The following is a 27,746-nucleotide window of genomic DNA, read 5'->3' as shown; positions in this document are numbered from 1 at the left end:
GTGTACCCTATTTCCTATTGGCATATACCTTGTGCAGCCTTTTCTTCTTAGGCACAGTAAGTGAGAAACACCATAAGCAGTGGCTGAGAAAATTATTTTGGTCTATCAATCTCTTACGATTGAAACCTTTTTGACACACAGATCGTTTAACTGTAAAATCACAGATTATACTAATGGTACTGGATACGTTATGGGAAAGAACAGATATGTTTTATATTGAGTCTTTATTAAAGTTTATATATATTCAGTTAATTAAATCCATCTTTCAGTAACTCAGTGGGAATGGAATCATGATTCTTAAGAGGTGGAAAGAATAATAGGAAGGTGTTACTGCAAAGAAAGACCTTAAGACTGAAGAATGTTTTTGTTTAATCATATCCAAAGACATGTGGCAATTCATGTGAAGGACTGCCTTTATTGTTAGAAAACCAAATACTTCTTATCCTTAGAAGGTTCAGGCTACTCTAAGTTATATTCTGTTGGATTTCAGAACTTGTATGTATAGTCTACATTAAAAGAAAGGTCTATTTTCATATCCATTCTTTTACTTGTCAAAAGATCTGGATATGAGTATTGTTTATTCCTCTAAGGGCTTGGGGTTCCTTCTTGAGGGCTGTCAGTTGCACAGTACAAAACTGACACTTTACTACCACTTTCACAAGACTCTGACACATTTGTGTACCACCAAAGTACCTCAGATCTTCTTCATCTCCCATCTCAACACCAGCCTCTCTAAGCATGGCCACAGCTTCACGGTATTCCAGCCTCAGAGTTGGCTCCAAAAACTTAAATGGCTCGCACGGGAACTGTTTGTTCACTGTCTGAATTTCAGTTTGGAATCTATATAAGGAAAAAAGAACAGAAGCAAAATACAAAACAATCAAGAAATGTACTCTTCTTGCATCTAATAATGATTTTGCAATGGCAATAAAATTTTGCCACAAGAGGTCCCTCTTGCAACATAAAAAACTATTTTTAAGCCACTTCTGAAGAAATTCTGTACAATTCTAATGAAATGTTTCAATGATACACGTTAATATTTTACTATTACTTCTGTTTTATTACTTTTGTAAGAAATAATTGATTAGGTCAAATTTTCACACTAAAGACATCGAGACATCACCCTTTTGATTTGTAATATTTACCTAGCTAGGTTCTTCTTTGATTTGAGTAATATCCTACGTCAAATATAAAAGAGAAATTTCCTTACAGACAGATGAAAAGATTTGCATTTCTGCTGGCAATATAGTCTAATTTGTAAGCAAATGAAAACCACTTTCTAAACTTCTGGCCTGGCTTTTTAGTGACTTAAGACTGTGAACAATGGAAGATAATCTTTGCTGCCTTCACAGCAGAGATGCAGACTGTTACAATAAATTTCATTCAGAAAAACCTTAGGTAGTAAATATTAAGATTAACTTCAAAACAGAACAATCAGTCTACCTGTAGCGGCACCAAAAAGAGGACATTTTAAATTAATGGTGGATCATTTCTGTTAGGAAGTCCATTCAACAGAAAACAGCAAGTTTTCTTCGTGCAAGCTCGCATACTCCAGGAGATGCAACTTGGGCTAAAAACAGACAGCTTACTGGCCTATGGCTTGAATGAATTTTAAAAGTCAGGCACAAAGGAATAGTTTAGAGCAAATCAAAAATGTTTGTTTTGAAGTTCTGTTGTAATTCAGATTACTAATGGCTATCTGACAAGCTGAGGATAAAATGCTCACCCACTTCATACCACAGTGCAAGAGATCTCAAACAAACGAAGTGGCTGATGAAATGGAAAATGCTGTCATTACCTTTCCTGAAGTCCCTTGAATATCTGCACCAAGGTATCTGCAATCTCATCTACCACTTCATGGTAGTGATAGTTAAAAGCCATTTCGATATCCAGACCAACAAACTCAGTCAGGTGTCTGTGTGTATTGGAGTCCTCAGCTCTAAATACTGTAAAATTAAACAGAAATTCTAACGGTCCTGAAATTATCATTCCATTTCGAAAAATGACACTGCCAATCAATCACATCAGCATTTGGATCAGGCAGACAATGCTGTCTTTAGATATGACAAGCCTCACTGAAAAACAAAAAGAAACTAGCTGCCTTGGAGTGTATTTATAACAACAGCGACGACATTATTGTAGCTGAGGTGCTCAAAGGATGCAAGACAGCCAAGACTTGCAGAGAGGCAGTATCTCTTGTTAGACCAACAGACAGAAGTGGAAAAAACAGACAAGCTTTCAGGCACATAAGAACTTTCAGATTGAAAACTGTATTTTTCAGAGGAAATGGACTTGTGCACGTGTGTATATTCTGGGTTTGTTTTTTTTTAAGACATATGAGTCTAATATAAACATGTCTTCCTATAAACCATGACTCATTTGTTAGTAATTAACAAGAAATTTAAGATCTTCTGAATTACTTGCATCTTTTTTTTTTTAATTTTATAAGTTGTTACTGAGTTGTTTTCCAGTGTTTCCAGCTTATGTATCTTTAAATTTCTCTTTGAGCTCTTAGAAAGAAAAAAAGCTGTATTACGCCCTAAAGAGGCGATGACCTATCAGCTTTTGAGACAGTGAGTGCATGAGACTGGAAATTATTATTTTTTTATTATTTACTGACAGCCCAGTTAAAAGTATGCATTTTCTAAATAAAGTTGTTTAGTATATCTACAAAAGCAAGGGCTAAGTCTATCTTCATATGTAATCTGAAGTACATAAAAGCTAGCTTGCCTATTTTAACTGCTTACTGCTGGGCAACTGAAGGGAACTGGGCAACTACTGGGCACGGTTAACAGGAAACTATGGCTTCAGTAATCACTGGGGTTCTGTGTTTTACTAACTCCATCCTATTATCAATTTCCCATGGAACTCTATCCTTTCTCCTCACAGAACAGCAGGCACTGGAGAACAGTACTCTACCCTTACATCAGCATTTTAGTTTTCTTCCAGCAACTTCTCTATCAACTCTACGCTCATTAGTTGCCCCAACTGAAATTTGTGTCTGGTAAGTGAAACTACATTAAGTGAAACCATCCAAAGCTTTCCGTGTGCTGTTATCTTATTTGTACGACAGCTGCTGAAAGCCATCACTGCACACTTCACACTCGGGATAAACCAAAGCTTTTCTTACCTGGCCCAACGCAAAAAACCTTTTCAAAGTCAGCACATATACACATCTGCTTGTACAGCTGGGGGGACTGAGCCAGGTAGGCACTGCTTTTGAAGTATGATACAGTAAACACATTGGCTCCTCCTTCACTGGCAGCTGAAAAGCAAATGCTTACAGTAATTATTAAAATAAAAATGTAAAAAATCAGAGGTAGAATGATAGACAATTGGTCTTACATTTAGAGATGAGAAGGAGATTGTTCTTCAAAGCATATTAGAGGAGAGATATATTTTATCCATTAATGCTAAGGGAAGTTTTGCAGCTCAGGACTGTCACACATTGTCTTGCCAATCTGCAAATTTAGTTGGGGCAGTTTAAAATGTTACTATTCCCAGCTTAACAGTGAGAGCAGCAGAGAACGCACGCTTCTACCACCACATCGACTGCAGCCCAACATCTCTGTGGAAATCTCTTTACCAGTGACGTAGGCTTCCAGGGGTGTTAACAGAGGCCGAGGTGAAAGTGCATATCCTGTTTTGCCAGGACCATCCTCTCTGATTGAAGGCATAAGTATCTCTGAGAGCCAAAACTAGATTTACCAGAGGTCATCTGCCAAAGGCATAAAGCTTTTTCTCAGTTTGAGACAGTTTTCATAGAAGGTTACCTTGAGAGAACAGGAACCAAGAACACATGCGTTTGAATCCCTTGCTGCAAACTGCCTGCCAAAACTATCAGCTGAGTCACTTCACCTTTCCATTTCCCAGTGTGTGATAGGAGAGTTACAGTTGCCTAACTTGCTGACAAAAGCACGCCAGAGTGAAAGATTAGTTAATAATCTTCGAAAGTTCTAATGTTAAGGTAAATCTAGGTAAAGGAGTTGTTATTATTATTATTATTATCATCATCATCACTAACGATTCCACTGAGATTAATGTTTCTTTTCTTTCACTTCCACCACTCCCACTGAAATGGTTTCAGTGAGTATTTACAGTTATTTTTGAACACAGGTAACACTTAAATCTATTAAACAGTTACAATATTTAAATTTGAAGTTTAGTAAGGATTGCATCAACCCAACTTATTTTTATAAAAGATGATCTCATTCAAACAATAGGATGCTTGCTTGCTTGCTTGCAATGGTACACTGCACAGCACACTTCCTCAAAGGTCCTACATACATGAACTACTTGGGATTCTTTAGCACCTCATACTGTTTCAACTGTCTCTGTAGGAAAAGAATTATCTAATCTTATAGTTCAATGATACTTTCCATGTTGAAAGAATAGTTGCTACATGTATTTTGTTAAAAAGCTCTTCTTTTATCTCGAAAGTATAATATTCAGTAGGCAAAATGTATACATATAATGAATGCATGTACAATGAGAATACAAATATTGTGCCCTACATTTTCCATGCCGTATATCTTAGCGACATCAATAAAACCTCGAAGAATACCAATAAGATGGAAGAAAAACATCCATCAGTAAATCCAGTAATTTGACTTTCGAAAACAATATAGCAGATCAATAACAGAACTAGGAAGAGAATCTACATTTCCAGACTTTTAGCTGGGCTGAAGCTGTTATGCCACAGCTTCAGAAAAATGATCTACCACCTTCTATTCAGCCATATGCTCACTGCTGAAGAAGTGACATATTATGTATAATGGCATCATCTTTTATACCATGATATGTTTGTGGTAACTTCTTTATGATGGAAGCTGCTCTTAATCTAAATTAGAGTTGGGTTTTTTTTTTTATACTGGGAATGGAACTGGCAGTGCTCAACATTTAGCACAGTGATTTGAAGAACAATGCGTATGATCAGACATCTGTATTTAACCAAATGCACTGCAGAGTACATAAATCAGGTACATATAATATTTCTCTTGTCAATCTCTGAACATATAAAGTCAGCAGAAAAGTAAAGAACAAGTTTGATACCTGCTAGAAGTTCACTATGTTGCATCTAAATTAGAAATAGAACTTTATCTTTTTTAATAAAAACTTAGTAAATTTTTGGCAGATAGGTAAGCTGAGCAACTGTAAAAAGTAGCAGACCTGTAGCTGCTGGATCACATATACAATACCTGAAATGATTTTGGGAGTCTGAATTTCCACAAATCCCTTGTGAATAAGAGTTTCTCGGAATAGCTGACAAATACCAGACTGAAGGCAGAAGATTGCCTGACTAGTGGAGGTCTATAAGAAGAAGATAAAATAATGAATCCTAAGTTAGTTTTTCCTGACTGTTACTTTTTCTGGACAGCTGGAAGGATGACTCTCTTCTCTTAGGAACACTTGACTATTGTATTTGCCTAAACAGAGAAAAGTGCAAATTGGTAATTCTTTATTACACAAGAAGAAACAGCAAAGGAAACACAAGAAGCTCCTCATTTCACTTTATGGCATATTCAGTTATAAAGGAGGCACTATGGTCAATTCTACAGTTAAAGAATGACTGATTTATGAGATGTGCTTCTGCAAATAAAGCTTTTATAGCAAGAAATTGAATAAAAATACTAAACCTATTAAAAAGCTTTCAGCACACTGACTTAGTATGGCTGCAGTAACATACAGTGCATGATAAAAGCAAAGCCCTCAATAACTTACATAAGGTAGAAATGTTTGTGTCTTAAGGGCTACCAAATAACAATGTTTTTCATGTAAAAACACAGCCACATGTTAACCAAGTACAACCCTGCCACATCCCAAAACCAAGGTCTAAACTCACAGCATTTCAAACACTCAACATACACCTGATCATATGAACTGCAGTTCTTCTGTCTTTTCAAATTTACTCCAAAAGTACATTTAGCTCAAAACAACGGTAGATTTAGCTGAATTGATAATCTTTTTGTTTATGTACGTGACACAGTCCAGCTACTTATCTGGTTAGCAAATACCTACACTAAATGTTCCTGTAACACTCTTAGGCTTTAGCATGAAGAAAAAAAACCCCTCAGTGAATGCTGAAAACACTGCAATACGTCAACACTGAACCCATATCTGATTTTGTGCTTGCAGCGTCTAAGACCTGACAGTTAGCAACACAGAAGCATACATAAAACCTAACGAGGTCTTGCAAACAACTAAGAGAGCAGTTCTTTCAGACAATCTGCGTCATAGCACTGTTTACTTCTCCTTTCTGAAAGATACCCAACTTTTCAGTTAGGGTAAGAAGAGCCTTGTGGGCTCTTTCACATGACTCCTACCAAACCACAAAACAAAAAACCCCCAACCAAAACAAATTATATAAGCACACAAATTTAGACAGTCACTCGGTATATATGTTGAAATAAAGCTACATCCATCAACTCTGCAAGATAAAGACACCACTTCACTGAAAAACCAAAAGAGAAAACTGCAATACTGCAGATCCATAGTAATTCGGAGTTATTTGCAATCTTAGCTGACCAATAAAACATCTCGGGAGTGTATGTGGTTGAGACTAGCAAATAATAGCTAGCAGCTCTCACTGATAGCATTAACCACAGCCACTACTCCCACTACTTTCAAAATGAAGAAAACGAGGTTTTAAGCAACTATTACAGAAAGAAGTACCCTTGAACTTTTTAATCTCTTTTACATGGGTGTCCCAGAATCAGACATAAGGTAAGACTTTGCCTGAGTTCTGGGCATAATTTGGCAGTGTTACATCAAAGCACAGGGATGACTCAAAGGGATATTTGATTTTTTTTTTTTTCTTCCTTAACCACCTCCTGCTTAGAAGGTGAAAGACATTCTCCACAAGATGACAACTTAAACAATGACATTTGGGTTTACCAATATAGTTTTGGATAAACTAGATAAATTTCCAAAAATGCTAAGAGACAAAATGTGTAACATTTATTTAAAGCGGCAGAGCAACAATGCCTCCTCCACTCTTCTGATGAACCAACACCAGTTTCAGGTCCTAAGTCACCCAGTCCTAGGAAAAAGAAAAATGGTTGCTAAACCCAGTCTGAAAGCAATTACTTGGTCTGACCTAAAAGCGTGCACAGAACCACAGCCAGTCAATAACTTAACACAGTTCTCCACTAACAACAGTTCATCAGGGAGTAACTCCTCCTGACTTTAGTGAGGATGCAAAGCAAAGACGCTGTCTTCCTAATCCCATCTATAATGACAAATTATGCTTAAAAATAGCATTTACGAAAGCAGCCAAATTCACAGATCTGGACACTGAAGCTTGTATTTAACTATGGACCAAGAACAAGCAGCAATTCTCCATACCTCAAATTAGATCTGACAAGACCACTCTTCTTTCTACCAAAGGTAGCTGAGTTTCAGTGACCATTCATTCAGAGACTGCCAAGAAGGATAACTGTTGAGAATTTGTGATACTGCAGTCGCCTTGTAAGGATTAAACAGACCAACAAAGACATTTGAGATAAGCTCCTAAATAACTGCAACTGTCAACATGCAGTGGAGTCAAATGGATGACCTCAAAAGTTTCCTGTGCCACTACAACTTTCCAAAGATTTTAAAGATGATTCTGTATCTACACATGGAGCAAAATTTTTCAGATGTAATTACATCCTTTGTGCTGGTACAATGTTTAGGATAAAAAGAGAGTGAAGTTATCTGAAAAAAAAAAACCAATCCAAGCTGTTATCCTGTCTTTAATTGAGATGTTGGTATGTACATTACCATGGTTGGTACAATGGCAGGTAAGACAGTCACCATTTGAGCTACTACACCGAGGCACAACACAGCAAACTAAAGACAGAGACAGCTATCAAAATGAATTCATTTCTACCTATGCCTTAAAAAAGATTTTTTCATGGCATTCTTTTCTGTAGTGTTTACTCTAATATGAACTCTTCCACATACATATTGACAAACCATCTTATCTGAGACTATGGCAAAGACAGTAAATATTCCTTCAAGAGTTAAGCAGAAAGAGAAACAAACTTATGCCACTTCAATCCTGTTGCAGTTAACGGTGTTAATGTTTTAACTCGGTCTGCGGAGTTGATTTTACAGGAAAACTCATTATTTTTAATAATCACCTTTGTTACAAACCACAGAAAAATATTTCACTAACAATGCTGAAATACAAGTTTCGGTCATAACCTCGCTTTAATTTCACCTGCGTGTTTATTATTTAAATGCCACAAAGGAAAATATTAATAATAATAGAACAGAGCCTATTTTAACACTATAAGCAAGATTATAAAAACAGTTATCACATCTCATTCAGCACAAGCTGCAGTGTTAGAATAATGGCCATGTAAGTTGCCAGAGACCAACAAATGTGTTTCAGTGGAACTGAGGGCATTAACACCTTCTGTGATCATATCTCAAAGAGGTGCGACTAAGGAACACACGTGCAAAGTCGTGAACTTTTCTTTTTACTCTCAAGTCAGCTGTAGAATTTGTTCCACTCTCACCTCAGTTTTGCTCTTCTGTTTGCCTGCTGTAACTACCTGTCTTCCACCATGAACAACCACTAAATACATGAAGTAGGCTAAATAAAAAGGGAAAACAATGTACTCTATATTCTTTTAAGTAATATACATTATTTAAAATAATGTAAATAATTTTACACTCTGCTATATATATGAGAAATGAAGGTTTTGCCAGGAAATAGGATTTATGTTAAACAACAATTTTTTAACCCCAAAGTGACTGAAGTAGATTTTTACTCAAATTTCAATACTACTTAGAGTATAACAAGAAGATACAAACATGACGTTTGTTGTCAAAATGACTGGGACTGTGTTATGTCTTCACTACCCACAATAAAACAAACTGTACTTCTGCTTGTTCATTACAGCTTGAATTCAGTCAGGAAAAACACAGCTTTTGCAATGAGTAAACTGAATTCAACACAATGAAATCAAGCTGGAAGTAATCAAGTATTTTGAAAAAAAATGCATTAAGATCTGTGTGCAGTTGGATTATCATATAACATAATCTGACATCCCTAAACTACTAAAGATACAGTTTAATGTCTATTCTCTACCCTGAGCAGTTTAAGCAGAATAGCATTGACCCTAAGAAGACTATGCTTTGGTCTCAATGAGCTGTTCATTAGCAGACACAATTATAGCATCAGGACTGCAAAATATGTAATTCAAGTCAAATTTGGACAGATACTGTTAAGATAAAAACCCTGCTGGACATCAAAAATAAGCCAGAGCAAGGATATCAGTCAGGTCCACTCGTAAGACTGGATGAACCTGAATTGATTTTTTCTTGAGGAAGACAAACTAATAAGCAAAACCCAAAAATCAGTGTTTCACTTGTCTTTTCTTCATCTACCACAGATCTTCAGGAAATATGGTTTCTGTAGCTGTTTTTATAGACGTGGAAAGCCTCCGCATTACTGAATACTTCAGTTACACTTAAGAACAGCAGAAAATTAAAGATTTAAAAACACAATCAGTGCTCCAATTTGCCTTTTTTAATTGTTCCAATACAGGAATGGTAAATTAAACACCTCTAGAATCAAGTGTTTTGATTTTCATTAAGCTATCATGAAAAATAGATACTTAGGTCAACAGTGGTTTCCTCATGGTCACCTGTAGTTATGGGAAAAAAAATCTGGTCTATACAAGGACTCTTCTTTCTTCTTATCAGCTCCCTTGTCTCTACATCCCCAATTTTTCTGCTCCACAGGTATGTGATCTGTTACATCATGAGTTATCTCATCAGGCACAGATTCATTCTTCATTAGTCATCATTCCTTGGAAAGGATTTTTAAAATCCCTCCACCCTAAATAATCACCATTTTCCCTCCATATATCAGAAAACAACTACAGCAATAGCTTGGGATCTTGGCATTTAAGTACTTCATATCCCTGACCTCAAAAGAACCTACCAGACACCTCTGGGAGATCTTTTTCAGCAACCAAAATGTGAGATTTTTAAAAATACAGTGCACTACCCAGTCTATTTTCACACATACACAGGAGTGGAAGTTGCAGAATACTTTGCATATTAAATCTCCACTAATGCAATCTCCTTATTATTAATTGCACTGCTATTGCATCATAATCAAACTCTCCTTAGTATACCTCATAGCTGGATGGTATGATGCTATGTTTGGAAATCCAGTCCCTTTCATTCATGCAGTAACTGAGTTTCACAGCTCAACTTTATCACGATCTGGGCCTATCCAATGAACTCATTGGTTAACCACTACTTAACTACCTTAAAGTCTGTATTTAAATGGACAAAAATAATTTTAGTTCCATACTGAGGGCTTTTTTTAGTCTGAGTCTAGCCAAGATCTATGCATTTAGTTTGTTAAATATTTCTCAAACAACCAGTATCGCTATTTTTGATGTTCGATGACCTCCTTCTTCCTTAAAAAACTGGGGCACCGAGGAAACCAGAACTAGATGATACATGTAGCTGTGGTTGTACTTCCTCTCACACTTGTAGGAACAGATCATCACAACATCTCTGTTAGAGCTTTCTGTTAACATTTCTTCCCTACTGCCCACGATTTGGTTTTCCTAGGAGGAAGAGGTATGGGAGAGCTGTGGCTAACAATGGTTTCAGACACCTCTCTGAGCTTTTAACACATCACGTCTTCCAATCCTCCTTAGAATATGCCCTCTAATGCAGTGCACTTGAAACACTAGGGGCTCTCTGAAGTCCCATTTGTACTACAGCTCCAGTCTATGCAACCAAATCACTGAAAATCAATTACTGCTTTTTGTTTTGTTTTGTTTTTTTTCAGCTATGTTGAAGGACAAACTGCCTTCGTGTCCCTGCTCTTGTGATTCCAATCCATAGAGTGCTTCAGATGAGCACGTATATATGAGCACATGTTTTCTCACTGGGATTTCCCTTCTCCATTAAATACCTTTTCTGCTTATCCAGCTCTCCGTTTAAAAAAACAGGTCAAAGTAACACATAACTATTTAGAATCTTCTTTTGCGCAAGCAAAGCTCCTGCAGAACAGGAGCACACTTATGAATAGGTAGGAGCCTACTGTTCCAGAATAATCTGCTTTTGTTCTGAAACAAATAATGAAATGTGCAAGAGAAAAGACTTGCAGAAATGTGACACAGTCAGAAACTCTTCCCACAGACAGGAAGAATGCAAGATAGATACCTGAGCCTAATCAAGGGAAAGCCGCGGCCAGATTACACCCAGCCACAAGTGCACGCAGCAGACGAGACACAAGGCACTGAAGTGCTGAGATCTGACATTTCATCCTTCCATCAGTTTCGTAAAAAGTTAACCTGAATTCCTGTTCAGCACGAAATAGCTGTTTCGCACCACGTTGCAGCAGCGGTTGGAGCTAACGATAAAAATGGCTTCCGTAGCCGGCAGAGTTAGGGTTCAGACCCCAAAACAAGGTGCCAAACGTTGCTGAATAAATGGTGTACCGACACCGGTTGGGATATCTAAGTTAGAAAAGGTTGTAGCAGCACGCACTTAGCTCGCCAGCTGTACCCTCCAGGCAGAATACTGACAACTAATGTCATAATACTATACCGGCAGAGACACGTAAGAAGTACTGGGAGAGTCCTGCTGTACTACTGAATGGGTACAGGGATGGAAGAATTTTAGCCCATGCCTTTCTGTTCCATCTCCTGTGTTTATTCTGACATTACAGTCTTCCTTCTTTTTCCATTAATATATACCTTCTTAGGTTTTACTCTGCAGATGCCCTCATCTCAATTACAGCCAAGGCTACTTTCATGCCATTATTTTCAGCTAGTATTTTTAACTGTTATTCCCGTTTGCATTATTTCTCTGTTCTCTTTGGGGTTCATGGCTCTTTCCAGTTTATTATACAGGTATTTCATCAATTTAATGGATTTTCTTAAGTTTCACTGTTTTTTTCTTCAACACCAGAAGTTCAAGTAAAACTTGCACTTGGAGCATCCCGGAGTTCTCCCTTCAATTTAGTACACTGCCTTACCACTACCATAAGCCGATGATTCTTTAAATGATTTTCACTTTCAACCATTAGTAAAGAACTCTTTTCATTAAAGGTTTAATTTAAGACACAGAGACCAATATGATGAGATACTGAGTATCCTGAAAAGCAATCACAAATTGAAGTTACTTGGTATTATGCATAAGGTGATGTGAAAAGCAATTAACTTTGGTCCAAGTAAAACAATTTGCACAAGTAGCTTTAGTTCCTGAAATAAGGAGATCAGATGTTCCAATGCTTTAAGCATCTCAGTGCCAGAACTTTTCCAAACTTTCCAATAAATATCTGACTTTTTTGGTTTGTTTCCCAGGTCCATGGATTGATTTACTGAGACACTGCCATTATCAGAACTTTGAAAGCAGTGCTAGATACACCACAAAAATGAGCTAAGCACACTCTTCGTTCAGTTAAAAGTTAATTAAAATTTTATTGCGGAGAGCTAAAAATGGGAAAAGACTAGAAAGCCTGATGTCAATATGAATGGTTAGTTACTTACACGCTTAGTGTTAGTTGCAGTTTCATTAAAAAAGAAGAAAAGTTCTGTAAGGGATTTAGTAGATAGTTTTTTGCTGCTGATCAGAAAGAGTAAATTATTTAAGAAGTACATGAATTCACAGAAGGCTGAGTCTCTATGACCTGGATGAAGAAAGGTGTTTCAGAGAAAAAAAAAAAAAAAGATATGAATGCTGTGAGAGAAACAAAGGGAATGAGATTGGTATCGTGGCTTGGTACCACTTCACTTGCGAGACATGCATTACAGCACCTCAACTACATGTTAAATTCAAAACTTTCATCTTAAACTTCAAAACTGGTTTTGGGTATCAACGAGTACATTTGAGAAGGAATGTTGTCTCTAAATTGTCCCTATTCAGCCACCTTCGACTTTTTTTAAAAAAAAATTTTAAAAAAAGCCCAGATGTACATGGCCACATGCCAAATCGTAAATGCTCACCTATAAACTACTAATACATGTTCTTTGATTAATATCAGGAAAGGTGAACATTTAGGACTAAAACCCCCTGCGTTTTCACAATGCCACTCACAAATAGAAAAATATGTTGTTTATTTTTCCTCTGGCCAACAATACACTTCCATCAAATCCATGACTTTTATTGCTTCATGGATTAGAAATGTGAAGAATAAACACTTGCAGGCAAGCATGCAAGACAGCACATTCCTTACCCTCAGATCAATGACTCTGTTGTCCAGTCTTGTATCTTGGTTCACAGTAGCTCTTCCATCCTAAACAGTTGTGCAAAAATACATAACGAATACATACATCTCCAAATAAAAAAACCGCAAACTGAACAAAACAAAATCAATGGAGAAAAACATCTGTCGGATAAAAGCCAAGCGCTACTTTTAAATTCAGCAGGATTTCTACATCATTCTAGAAAGAACATACAGCAAACTGGCAGCATAGCAAAGCTTAAGGTGTAACTTCTCCCAGAGGTCACCGGCAGAACTCAACTATAAAGATCCAGAAAACACATACAAGACTGCAAACCCTCTGGTTTTGACCTTCACTGCAGTTCAGCAGGTGTCAAAGCTATAGAGATTTCTTACACAGTCCTGGACAACATAAAGGAAGTAAAATGCACACCCAACAACTCCCCAAAATCACTGCATTAAGGAAGTTGCCTGGGTTTTGTGCTCTTGTTTAGTCAGAAAGACAATAAAAAGTATTTGAGGATGCAAAGTTTTCACCTCCTCTCCTTCAACTTCTGGCCGAACAGCATCATCCAGCTGTAAGGGTAGTCGGGGTTCAGCTAAACTGATCACATAGATCTGAAATTGAGACAGGAACAGAAATAGCATGAGACTCAGCTCAGAAGGAGGTGTGATTTACAAAAGGATATTTCTGGCATAAACTTGAAACAGTGTTTGCATAGGCTGTTAGCTCAAAGACTGTGATTTTATTCCAATACTTGAGACGCAGGGGTGCATTCTCACGACAATACTGGAAGTGCTTACTTCTTATTTTCCTTTTGAAAGATTAAAAATACCTTTTTTTCTTCTGGGAAGCACTGAGTTGAGCAAGAACACACTGCCTGAGGGACAAGCCTATTGGCATGAATGCCAGGTCTGGAACTACTACATTTCACAGAGTTTTACGTTCTGATTCCAGCAAGATCATCCTGTTTTTCTCATTGTTAATGCATTATTTTACTTGTCATCTGACTGTATCAGAAAGATATAAAATTTATGAGATATCTAAAATAACATCAGAGAATGAAAACCACCTTGCCATGGCTTACAGCCTCGTCACAGGTGCAGTGAATTTTATACTCTTTCAGAAAAATCAGGCATATGATAATCCGCACATATATTAAAAAATGTTTCTTCAAAATCTGCAGATTTTCCCCAACGCTGTTGGCTAAAATTTACGTTACTGCTGTAACTATAATAGCCATTGTACTCTACTCTTGAGGTGACTGTGTTTCAGCTGTACTGTAGGCATACAGTTTGGTTAAAAACCTTTAGAAGGAAAGGATATTACATAAAGGTTTAAATACGCTTTCTATTTAAACAAATTATGAAGTTGCACTTCCTCCAACCCTACAGCACAAGCTACAGGAATTATAGATTTCAAGAGCTTCCATATTATTAAGCCAGTGCTTTACTTTTGCTGAGCATTACGTATTCAATTCCATTGTACTAAGGGGAAGATTGTAACTTTCTGATAAAGAAGAAACTTCTAACTTGCACTTAAAAGAAGCAGGCTTTTTATTACAGTATCTGCTGCAGTTAAGAAACAAAAAATTACAAGCATTCCTAGACAAATTATTCTAGTGAGACACTTTATTTTACTTGGTACTGTAATTCAAATGGCAGATAAAAATAGGAAATTCTAAAAATCAAATCTCTTAAACCAGCAATGTTTCATGCTTACATACGATACACTGAAATTCGTAATTTAAAGCAGTTTATATCTCTGGTCGATATGGGACTGCTTACTGACACGAGTTTATAGATGCAAATAGACAGACAGCCTAGACAGATAATCTCTCAAACAATTAACCAGTGCTCCATTTGCTCAGAAATTTACCCTTTGGACGTGAAGCTCAACATCTTGCTGAGTACAGCCTCCGATTTTCTGATGTGCTTTCCTCACAACACCTTCTACATCCACAATGCTCTCTTTGTTGATGCTGTCAATAAAGATAAGATAGGAGGCTTACTAAATTTCATTGCACACTGCACCAGAAGACTCAGTACTGAGCACTAGGATGTTCATGTACTGTATGGACTGCTGGAACAACAAAACAGAGTTAAGGATTTAAAGTTACTTATTGTACGTGTAATAACTGAGTAAAGAAGGACTTTGCTAAAACATTCCACAATAAATTCAAACTGGGATGGAAGACTTGGGAGGGAAAAAATTATGATTAATTGGTGCTTGCTTGTTCTTTGTGTGTGTATACATAAACTGACAAGTTGCATAGCTCTTTTTCTAGGCCACATACACTCTTGTATGTGTCAGTTGATGCAACTATCTGAAAAATGTGTCTTAACCAGCAGAACAACGAAGAGAAAGGAAGTCCTAGATCTGGAGGGGAAAATAAAAACTGATTGAGCTTGTTTAAACTACATTACTTGTTACTGAAAGATGCAAGATGCTTCTAACTCATTTCTCTATGACAGGGCACAACTTAATTGCTCTCCCCTAACAGCCACTGATAGTACATTAAAAAGCCATATAATATCTTCAAATTCTTCCAAAAATATAATATAAAGTATGTGTGCTATAACAAAAGCCTCAAGAGTCATAGGTGAGAAAATCATTTGTATGAGAAGTTTTTATTTAGGTATTTAAGGTACTAGACTTTAAACCAGTAATTTTCTACAGATAATCTCACCCCCACTGGAAATATTTTCACTCTGTCTCTTTGCTAGGCTACTTACAAAAGGCCAAATATCAGAAAATATTTCTTTCTTTTGTACGAAAAATAACTGTCACTACTAGCTTTATCTTTCACTTCTCAAGCCTTCTGGAGAAGACTGGAAAGCACTTCATGTACACCCTTGTCCACTTAAGCCCTTAGAAAGCAGGAAAGTAGCAGGCCCACAAGTTAACTGCAAATAATAAGACGTGAGCAAGGATGCCATCAGACAAGCTGGCCACTACTGATCTCAGTAAAGCACAGAGCAATTAACCATCTTCAAGTTTACAAGGTTGGCTTTTTTTTCAGTAAGACCCCTCTCCACGCACCAAAAACCCAACCCACAAACCCCATACAGCTAAGTTAGAGGGTGGCATCATAAATATTCATATGTACAGGAGGTGTTACTGAGGGGCAGTAACCCCCAGTTACATGAGGTAAGGACAAAGTACAAGCAGGTACAAGCTACTCCTGACAGTAACTATAGTCCTGACCATGTGCATCTGCATCACTCTATCTAGCACTGCCCAGAGAAGGTCAGTCTAAAAGCTAAGAACAAGGTATTCTAGCCCTACAGTCTTTTTGTACAGCTACAATAAAACCACATGAGAAACTTATTAGGACTGAGAAGTTTCTCTTTAGAAATATGTATGTTTGGAATTAGTCATTCCCTCACATTTTTAAAGCAGGATTTACTTGGCTAAACAATTAAGTTTATAGTTGATGAGGGAAACCTAGCTTTCTTCTCTGATAAAGCCCGAGGGGTGTGACCCAGAAGCAGCTGAGATACAAATCAAGTGTTGCCAACTCTGCTTGCTTGCTTGCCCTGCTTTCTACTATTCCTGAAGGATGCATTTCAGCCCTAAGAAAAGCTAGATGGATCTTTGGTCTAACTGGGGATAACCTTTTTAATGTTATAAAGCTGAATTAAAATATAAGTTATCCAACAGCGTTTTTGAATAAAAATGATCCAAGTTTTGAAAAATCTGATATTAAAGGTAACAGTGGAAAATTCAAGCATCAAAATTCTCAAAACCTAACAGCATCAGTATAAAAAGATTACAAGAAACTACAAAAAGCCAAATTTTAGCATTTCAGTTGATTACGCTGTTCCTCTGATGTCAATACTTTCAGGTGTTAGGCAGCTGCTTTAGAAGTTCTACAGACCATGGTGCTGCATATGCTTGACTTGCTTAACCGTTAGGTAATTCCACATACCACACAAAAATTGGTGAGTAGTATGTTTTTCTAGTACATTTACACTTTAAAAGAGCTACTGTTGCTCAAATCATTATAATGAACAAATAACTAAATTTGTACAAAGCAGAGGTCGACAGTAGGCTTTAAATCAGAATTCATTTAGTTAAGGGTAAGCCTCCATTCATCTCCATTATTTAAGCAGAGGCAACAAATTCAAGAAAGACAAGGAGAAATGACACTAAGTGCTTAGAACTACACTCTCTTACAAATGATTCTGTTTAACCCTCCTGGAAAAGACTGAGGCAGCAATACAATGCTTTGGATACAAGAGAACGTGATGATAAGAAACACACAGAGAATATATCATGCTAAAATAGTATTTGGCTTAATTATAAATTCCATTTGCTTTTCAAATAAGTGAATGTTTAAAAGAATAAAAGTTCTACTCTTATGTTTGCTTTTTTTTTTCCCTAAACAGTTCTCTATTTTTCCTGCTTCCTTTTTCATGTCAACATTTTGGCAAATGCCCAGAATACACTACTAATGACACAAATAGCAGTGTCTTCATTGAAAATATGAGTTTCTAATCTGCTGAATAAAGGCCCTCTCACCAATCACTGCAAATAAAAATAATGCTTTAAATTTGTTGAAGCAAATTCTCTGCACTGTGAAAAAGAAAATAAGTTAAATGTAAATGTGTTGCATGATGGATTCATAATCAGATTACTGATCCCATGGCTGAGAACTGGTGCTAGTGAAGTCATTACAGAGCTTTGATCAGAACATGCACGGAATTCAAGACATGCAAAACGTATCTGTTTAAAAATACAGGAAGAAACGGACTTTTACATCATTGTAACTGTAATATTGGTTTGCAAACTTGCATAACAGAACTTTAAAACCTCATACTTGTGATTAAATGTGCAATTTTTCTCTCTCTAAACTGGAGCTGCAACTAAAATGGTAAGTTTCTTGGTCTGGAACACACTTTTAAAACTGTAACATGCCTTAGTCCCTAAATTTGCCATGATGTTAAGATTCGTTTCAACTCTGTTCCTACCTGTGTAGATTCCTGTATCCAAATACACATATAATTACCTGGGCACACAAAAGCACTACCAAGTTTTCTGCTGTATATGACCACCTTTGTATTTACAAGTGTTCATCATCTACTCTAAACTTTCATTTGATAATTAGAAAATATGCTTTTGCTCATTCAGACTACATATATAATCTGGTATGGAAGTAAAAGCTCGTGTTTTGAGTTCTGCTTGAACCATGCTCAGCAAGATCTAGGGCTGCAAAAATCTGAAGTCCCTAACTCAGTACATCAAATGTAAACCACACAAACCTAGAACATGCTGCTTTGATCCCAACAGGTAAATCCAAGAACGGTACTGAAACGATAATTTCAGTTCAAGCTACAACAAGAAACAAGATGCTTTAATTAAATGCCAGTAACTACAGCAAAGCATTCTCCACAGCAGCAGTACTAAGTCATCTAGGTGATTTTTTGATAAAATTCCCCTGGGTAACAAAAAACCCCCCAAACAAACCAAAAAAAGTGAACAAGTAGCAGAAAAGTATGCCAAAGCTACCACCATTTCCCTTAAAGACAATAATATTTCTATCTGTAATTACAAGGGACTAGAAAATAAATTAGGATGCATGATGCATTAAGGCATGACATCTTTATATCGCTTAATCCTTAAAGAAGCTATTTTAGTAACAGATTCATAAAGTTCAAAGCAAAAAATTCCTCTGTATAGCAAACTGGTTTTTATATGTAATGTTCCTCACAAAAAAATCAAGACTATAGTTACTAAAATGTCCACTAGATGCCTTATGTCCCTCTTAATTATCTGCATGTCTATTAGCCAAGACTTTCTCTTTTAACCACAGGATTGCATTATTGCAGTCTGCATGACAACATCTTTCATCAACAGCTTCGTGTTGCAAGCTGAACCCCATGTGGGCCTCCCTAAGTGAATCACAATCAACATTTTCTTGATCAAAAGTCTGAAGAATTGGAAGAAACTTGGTTATTTATAGACTTTAAATAGAAATTGGTTTACTTAATGGAAGCATCTATAGTTGTTCAGACATGTTCTTATTTTTTCTTCAACACTTTTCTGTAAGCAGACTACACAAATTATTACAATTTTACATTATTAAATCTAAAAATATTAAATAACTGTCATAAAACAATAATCCATGATCCTTTATCTGAATGTCAGTGAAAGCTGAAGGCAGTAGTTTGAAAAAATGAGTTCACTTTGTAAATAGTTGAAAATATAAACATTTTTACTCAATAAGAACAACTGCAATACTGTCTGCACACACACAGTAAGTATCCATTATATCCTCTGAAAGGGGAGTTAATTGACATTGTGTACATGAAGGCCAGGTAAACACCTATTCTTACTCTCTTCATTCTAAAAATATAATAATTGGTTTCCTATACCAACATTCTAACATCTGGATGAACCTGGATATCTTCTGGGGAAAAAAAAAAGCCTATATTCTTTTAAAGATTTTAGGTAACAAAATCAACTACATATTTTCACTGAAAAAACCCCACTTCATTTCCCTTCCGAATTTACCTAACTTCACCATCTGTTCATGGCATCTTGTCATACCTTCACATCTGCAAAGTAAAGAGCCCTCCATTGGTAGAAAACCTTCTTGCATAGGTACCATCAGACTGATGTTTAAATTACTTACTAATTTCTCTTGGATAATATAGAGTTTTCTTTAGTCTCCCAGGAAGGCAGATTTGCCTGGCTGCATACCATTTCAACTTCCAGCTTCACCATCAACCTTTTCCAATCTCACATATATTCAGACACAAAGACGACAAAAGTGGTATACTCCTAGCCCCCAGTTTACCATTCCAATTTCTGTGTCACCAGCTGGGATTTGACATTTGATTTTCTTCCAGATCACTGATATAAAAATTAAACAGAAATGGATAAAGAAAATATTCCTGCAATATCCAGCAGTTTTCCTGGTATTACCAATTTATCTAGCTGATGAACTTCTGTGTATTTTTCTTTATTGTGAAGTATTTTCATACAGGTTTACGAATCTTTTTCCCCCCCTCCACCCCATTTTTAATCATTTTCTGGATTTTCATTCTCGAACCCAATATAAAGACCCAACAAGTTACTTCCTGAGCACGGACACATTGTTTGGGCACCTAAATTAGACTCTGTTAACCACCTCTTCCAAACTGCTAGATCATATCACATGGCTATGGTAGCAGGCAGTGTGAGGGGGGAAGGCTCAGTCCTGATGTATATAGAAAAAAAAAAAAAAAAAGAGAGAGAGAGAAAGAAAACCAAAACTGACAACACCCAATACTTTATGGACCACAAGCAGGTTGATAAATCACTAATCAGCACCTCTGCTGGCTCAAAGAGACAATTAACTCTTTCTCTTATACTGCATCCCTTGCAGGACCAGGCTGATTTTTTTTTTCTGACAAAAGACATAAGAACTCCACAGCTGCCAATCCAGTATCTCGACTGGCTCTCTGTTGTTGGCTACGTATGTTTTGAAAGAACTAGAAACTTTTCATAGTTAAACTCACAGAAATTTCTTTGTAAAACTGAGCTAAACCAGTATTAAGTATCTTTCACTAAAAAGAACTCACATTCTTATGATAAAGGAGATCATTAGTACATGAATGTTGCTAGACCACAGAAGGTTATGAAAGTTCTTGGGTTTTGTGTGCCAATATCTAAAAGAGGAACTCGTTTGTTTATTATTTATGAAAATTTCTACCAAAAATGCCCATGATTCAATCAGTTCTCATTAAAAATTCAAGATTCAGAATTTCACGAACTATTTTAAAGCAAATTTTGGATACAGTATGAAAAAATGAGCAAGCAGCACATGAAAAACAAAGTTTCTGTACTACCAGTGAAAAAGTTGAGTTTAAAAATTTAATTGAAATGTAAGGTATTCAAGTTAAATGTTTTCTTCAACGTGTGCTTTAATGTGTAGGAAACAAGAGGAGATGATGAAACAAGACACTGAGAAAGGCAGAGAAACAGTATAGTTATTTTTAGACATCTAAGACCAGCCACATCAGCTAGTAATAATGGCATCGTTCCACAGCAGGTGAAAACTAGCAGGAAAGTGACTGAAGCCAAGGCACGTACTGTTGCTGTGCTTCAGGTGTCACTGGCACAGTGACCACAACTGCACTTAGAAGTCAGGGAGCAGCAGCAGCCTCTGAAGGACAAGAGGCAGCTGCAATGGCAACATCAGACAAAACTGCAGAAGAAGATAAGACACTGGAAAAAGTGACAGCATGGCAGGATATTTTAATAAAGTATGTTTATTGGTGGGAAGGAATCATGAGAAGATGATTGCACAAATGGTGTTAAAAAAGCAAAAGCAAACCCCCAAAAGAAAACCCAGAAGGCTGTATCAGAAAGAGTTCTATCATTCAAAGAACACGATGATAAGCACATCAGCATTTCAGAAGCACAAATAATGAGTAAAACATGCGTGCTATAAATTAGGCTGAAGTATCAGGATTTGGTAGCTAGCAAAAGCTATCACAAAAAGGAGCAGGATGAAAAGTCAAAGCACAGTACAAACATCGTGAGCCTGGCTAGTCAGAGGAAATCAGGTCTGTCACATTGAGAAAAGTGGGGAGATGACAGGGAGTTGGAAAGAACCTAAGGGTGAGGTTCTGTCTGATCTAACAGCTTACCGCTGCCAGAAGAGAAAGGAGCTTTGCCCTCTACTCTTCCCAGATACACTTTTCCACCATTTATCACTCCTCATTAGCTCTGGTCCTCCCTGACCTAGTTTAAACCACTAACCTGACAGAAAACTAACCAAGTGAAAAAAGATCAGCGAATCAAAAGAAAAGTCATGGAAGGCTTACAAGTGGCAGAGTCAGCACGCGGAAGACAAGAGTAAGGACCAACTTCCCTCTCATAAGCTCCTAACCACTGACCTCTGCCACTCATGAAACGTAAGAAATTCAATTGTGGAGGAAAGACTCATGAAGAAAACTGACAAAGAGAGAGATATTAGAGAACTGGAGAACAGGAAAGTGAGCATCACAACTGTAAGAACTGCTTCCCTGTTCTGTAGCGTAAGTTCATCGAGAGAGTACGGGCAGACTGTTGGTAGGTTAGAGGGAGATAAATTGGAGAACGAGTAGATTATACACTTAATTCTTTTCAAAGATTCTAAGCACTGGAGAGAACAAACTATTTCATGAAAAACCAGAACACTTCACTTTGGCTCATAAACACCTGTAAACAGCATGCTTCACACTGGCACTGCCAACACTAAGCACCGCCAAACAACAAACACTGCTGGTTCTGTTTTCCCGTTGCCTTGAACCTCATCAGCAGAAGCATTATCCTAACCTTCTTAACTTGGCTTCTGGAAGTCTATACTATAATGAATCCCTCCTCTCCCTGACATATTGAAGGTTGAAGGCTGGAGCGCTTTTGCAGCTAATTAGTGGGGGCTCCCTTCCCAGGCATGAGAGTAGTGCCAAGAACTACACAGAAGCAACTCAAGTGCCACATGTTAAACGTATTATTGCACCGAATTGATCCACATTTCTATTTGTGAACAAGCAGATATATGTGATTAAAAGCTCTACTACAGAAACACCTTTGTCATGCAAGCACATTTAGTACTGGACAACCTGAAAGGACAATCTCGAGGCAAGCAGCAGGTGAAAGTAATTTTTTTATCTTTAAGAACAAAACAAACCAAGTAACTGACTTTAAATTGTTGCAACAAACGCTTCTTTAATTGGCAAGTCTAACTATTACCCCCCCCAAATATTTTACATAGTAACTTAAGTCCCTCATTAAACATTCTAGTGCCAAAAATAAGGGTAAATAAGACTAATTCAGTGCACAGAAGCTACTCTTAATTTCTTCAACGCAGTAAACCACTTGCAATACGGAACTTCTTTACATCAGTTCTAGCTACAAAACATTACTATGTTGCGTATCTTGTAGAAGAAAAACCCCGAACATGTGCAGACACACACAAACACCACACACAAAATGAAATGTCCCACTAAGCTCAGCTTGCCAGACTTTTTGTTAGCTAGCTTGAAAGTAAATGTAGGTTGTCAATGGCAAGAGAATGCTGCTTCAGCAGTTCAGAATGAATTTCAAGCCTGTTCTCTATTTTATCTTTTGTCAGTGTAATGTATTCAAGCAATAGTGAGCTGACAATTTAAATAACTACATTTTAAAACAAACGAAGCATTGATGTTAATGTGTGAAAATGGTCCCAACCCCTGGGAGTCCTGGTTCCCACCATTGTTTACTCTGACAACAGGATATAATTGCTTACTTACTTGGCAGCAAACTTTACCATCTGCTTGCTTGCATGCTGTCCCACAGCCACAAGAGCCTGGATATTAAACTGCTGCTGACGCAGGACTAAGAAACACTGCTTCCCTGAATACAAAGGAAAACAACGCAGGTGTATTAAGGACAAGTTACTTGAGGTCTTTGTGAATGAGAAAAAACGCTTTACTACTTCAATATTAAGCTGAGCTTTTAAGGGGGGGTGGGGGGGAAGGTGTCTCTCCTTTGCTGCTCCCCGCCCCCAATAGCTACATCAAACTAGTCAGCTCTGGAGGTACACACACATGCATCAAACATTGAGCAAATCAAATAATTCTGCCTTACATCTATAAACATGTGAATTGCCATTTTCTAAAAATAACAATAAGCTTTTCAAGGTAAATAATATCTAAACAAAACAAAAACTAGAAATCGTAACTTTTGAAATATCTGTTGTTCTTCAACTGCAAGAAGTAAATCATACTTTTTCTTGTTGCTTTGCTCACAACCACTTCAAGTCTACATTATTTTGAAAGAAGTTTTTCCTCATCTTCTCAAATTAAAGCTGCTCTGAGAGAAATAGGCTTGATTTTGCACCACAGGGACTAAATCAACAATGTTCATTCTATAATACACCACACACTCACAATGAAGGGGAACAAAAGGAGTATTGATTCTGGTGAATGACAAGAACCTGAAAGATCCAAGTAAAAATTCCTGTAATTTATTCATGAACAGCTATGGGGGAAAAAAGTTAATCGGAATTAATAATAATTTATAAGGAACATAATGCACTTTGTTGACTTTTTAAATGGGTATTTCCAAGTCAAGAAAGCTCCTTCTAGTCTGTTTAGCTGACAGTTACAATCATTTCATACTTCTCCTCACATCTCTAACAATCATTTACTCCTTAACTTAGATTTAAGGAAATACGGTGGTTTTAAATCCTTCTTCCTCAGAGAGCTAAATTAACAACAAACACTTCATTATTGTACCAGTATCTGATAAAATGCATCAATGCGATTTTAATTCCAAGTCCTGACTCATAACACTATAACATTTCCATTAAAACGGTGAGAATAGGAAGAAACCAGAAACGTTGTTATCGATAGCTGTTTCCCAATTATTGACTTAGACTATAAAAAATTAAAATCAACATATATCTACCTTGAACACTGACACTAAAAAGCCAGTTGCAGTTTTTCATTTGTAATTATGTAGATTACCATTCCTATCACATCGCTGCAGATAATTTAAACAGTATCAGAAGATAAACGCAGAACATTTGACACACAATATGATGGAAATAAAAGCAAACACATAAAACTAATACAAAATATTATTAAAAATTAACAATATAATTATTGGAAATAACTAACCCTGTCCTATGATTGTGATTGCAGAAATGCAACAAAATTGATTCTATCTTTTCGGAAGACAGAGTACCACTATTCTGTATTCCAGAAGCTGCAATATCTAAGTAAAGAAGCTAATACGGTATGGATCTACGTATTTCTTGCAAGCAAACATTAAGCCACAGATTTAAATTAGAAAAGTACAGGCTTCAGAAATTAAACAGAGCCTTCAGTGGTACACATGCCCGTGTTTGAGATCCAGCTAGCCAACAAATGAAGTACAATTTTTCCATAGGAGACAATATGCTAAGTTTCTTTGGATAAGCTAGGCGTATCTCACATCTTTGACATCTCAATATTTCTTACTTACAATGTGGTTTGAGACAGTATTTCCTAGAAAATAGCATTTGTGTCCGTGATTTCAGTCACAAAGAATTTAGCAAAGTATGACGGAAGTTCCAGCAATGATGTATTAAGCGTTCAAACAAAAAGTGCACAGCTGAAGACAGCCACAATGTCACACCACTAGTAAATATTTAAGGAGAAGACGGTGAAATAAATGGAGGGACGTGCTATCCCACTAATCAGACACAAAAGTTTGGCAGTTGTACTTAATCTCAAACACTAGAAGTCTGATCAGTATCTGCATCATAAAAGAACTCAAATCTTTTTGTCATGAGTAACAGTAGCTGTTTTCATAAGCAAAGAGGATGTTGTGTAGAATATAACCATTTCTAATCACACAGAAGATAACTGATCAAACAAACCTCACTGATATGAACAGTTAAAATATCACAGTTACAAAGACTGTAGGAGGAAACAGAACTTTTCCCAAAAGAGCCAACGGCATGTAAAATAAAGTATCAAAAAGACAAGCCATAATCAAACCTAGTTCACGATTAGATGCCTTTCCAGATCAAGAGACAGAAAACAGGAAGCATCAGAGTGAGAAAAAAATTGGGATTACGGGATGTTCTCCATGTGTTTCAAAATACTTAGATGGTATTGAAGTGAAAAGTCTAAGATCAACTTTACTCACATTCAACGGTAAATAACTATAAGTTTCTACAAAACAAACCAATACTGTGTTCCACAAGAACACCTAAAAAAGATGAAAGGTTTCAAAAGAAATTTAGTTAAAAATTTCTGACTCAGTCTAATGCAAGGAACTTTTATTCACTGAACAAGTAAGAGGAGACACTACATAGAGAATCTCATCAAAAGTAAGCGCATAAAAACAAACAGTAACCCATTTCTTTTCTTGGATAAGAGTACCAAATGACACAAGACCTCATGAGAGAAAAGGATCTAAGGAAGGAATTTGTATAAAGATGAAAAAATGTTGAGTCATATAAATTAATACATTACTAGTTACAGACATCTGTCAGCAAATTGAAAACTTTCTATGGTTTATTATAACATTTGGTCCAGTATTTAAATTGCTCCTGGTGGTACTCTTATTTTCAGACATACTATTTTGATGTTTTATACATCTTTGCATTCATAAACCAAAACCAAGTTCAGGTCTAACATACTGTGCAAGGCCCAGCTGCCTGGCAGAACCCAGACTGATTTCCCAACTGCTTTTCAATGATAAACCTGATGAGTAGCTTAGGCTGGCTTTAAAATAAGGCCAGAAATAACATTTATTCAATCTATGATAAAAACCACAGGGCCCCAAGCACTTCAGTTTCAGTACAACCCAGAAATTCCCAACACCCCGTTCTTTAGACATCCTTCAGTTAATTTCCATCAGACTTAATGAGTGGTTTGCTATATGAGACAGCTGGATTCCACAGTTGTTCCCATTCTTTTTTTTTTTTTTTTTGGTTTATTGGTCAGAACTAGACAGGGTTAAATAAAGGATATGTTGGTTATTTAGGAGTCAAATTCGAGCTTCTGAGAAAAACTAAAGCTATTTTTTAAAGATTTTCCTGTTTCCTGCAAGACTTTCCTTTCCATAATGGTAGGAATAGCACCACAATGTGTGTGGGAAAGGCTAATATTACTTTTTACTCTTAATCATTTGCGTTTCTTGTAAGATTCTTTTCCCCGAAGCTTAAGTAAACAAGCATATGGCATTCCCTAGAAGCAATCCCTGAATGTCAGAACTGTTCTGTGTTGTCAGACCAAGAGGGAACACGAAGCACAATCAATACACTGAGAACACGTCATACCCATTATCAACTCCTTTTGCTTTCATTCTTCAGGTTGTGTTAAACAGTTTTGAAAACGGGTACTGTACTGTTATTTCATGCAAAACAATAGTCTTACCTGAGGTCAAAAGTGAAGAATGACAAAGAGCTTTGTGTAAGTTAATACTGCCATGTTACATATAGGTTACTCTGACTGAAGTAAATGCATATATCACGCAAGATATCATATGTAAATGCAATACAGAGACAGTAATAAGACCAAAAAACCCAACTATTGAACTTCATGTTGTTTTAGAGGTCTACATAGACACCTGTCTTTAATATACTACATTCTGTTAATAGTCTGAACCCTTTCTACAAATGCAAAAGAAAAAGCCATAAGGATACTTTTATTTGTATACTGATAGTAACAACTAAATTAGATACAAGTGTCTCCTGTCTGAACAACTTCAAGTTGTAATGACCAAGGCTTTCACAGCTCTTGGGGTTGACAATTTCTATACATAGCAAAGAGAGACTTACATGTAAGACCACACTACAGAACTATTCACGAAATCACAGAGGACTCCGTAAATTTAAAGATTCTAATACAAATTAAAATGTGCATCCTATGTATATATTTACACGCAGTTCCTTATTTTAACTGACTGCAGTACAGACACTCATTAAGAGGGATATTTTCTAAGAAAATGAAGCCTCAAAAAGAAAAATTAATCCGGTGTCTGTGACAACTTCTGTACTGGATTCTCGCCCCTAATTTGCATTATTCCCAATTCTAAAACTACTGTTAA

At 36.7% G+C, this 27,746-nt stretch overlaps 1 protein-coding gene across 1 annotated transcript in view; it reads right to left on the bottom strand.

Moving 5' to 3' along the window:
* Positions 1 to 27,746, bottom strand: part of DARS1 (aspartyl-tRNA synthetase 1) — a 42,023-nt gene that overhangs the window by 5,374 nt on the left and 8,903 nt on the right. Inside the window, exons 4-11 of the mRNA XM_086465318.1 lie at positions 23,453 to 23,555; positions 15,066 to 15,168; positions 13,724 to 13,804; positions 13,199 to 13,258; positions 5,199 to 5,310; positions 3,131 to 3,265; positions 1,799 to 1,946; positions 694 to 840 (exon numbers count right to left, since the gene is read on the bottom strand). Coding sequence (XP_086321444.1) covers positions 694 to 840; positions 1,799 to 1,946; positions 3,131 to 3,265; positions 5,199 to 5,310; positions 13,199 to 13,258; positions 13,724 to 13,804; positions 15,066 to 15,168; positions 23,453 to 23,555 — 889 coding nt within the window. The remainder of the gene's footprint in view (positions 1 to 693; positions 841 to 1,798; positions 1,947 to 3,130; positions 3,266 to 5,198; positions 5,311 to 13,198; positions 13,259 to 13,723; positions 13,805 to 15,065; positions 15,169 to 23,452; positions 23,556 to 27,746) is intronic.

This window comes from Leptosomus discolor, chromosome 5, assembly GCF_034619465.1.
Source record: "Leptosomus discolor isolate bLepDis1 chromosome 5, bLepDis1.hap2, whole genome shotgun sequence".
Taxonomy (NCBI): Eukaryota; Metazoa; Chordata; class Aves; order Leptosomiformes; family Leptosomidae; genus Leptosomus; species Leptosomus discolor.
The sequence above is the reverse complement of the archived record's forward strand: the minus strand, read 5'-3'. Positions and strand labels throughout refer to the sequence as shown.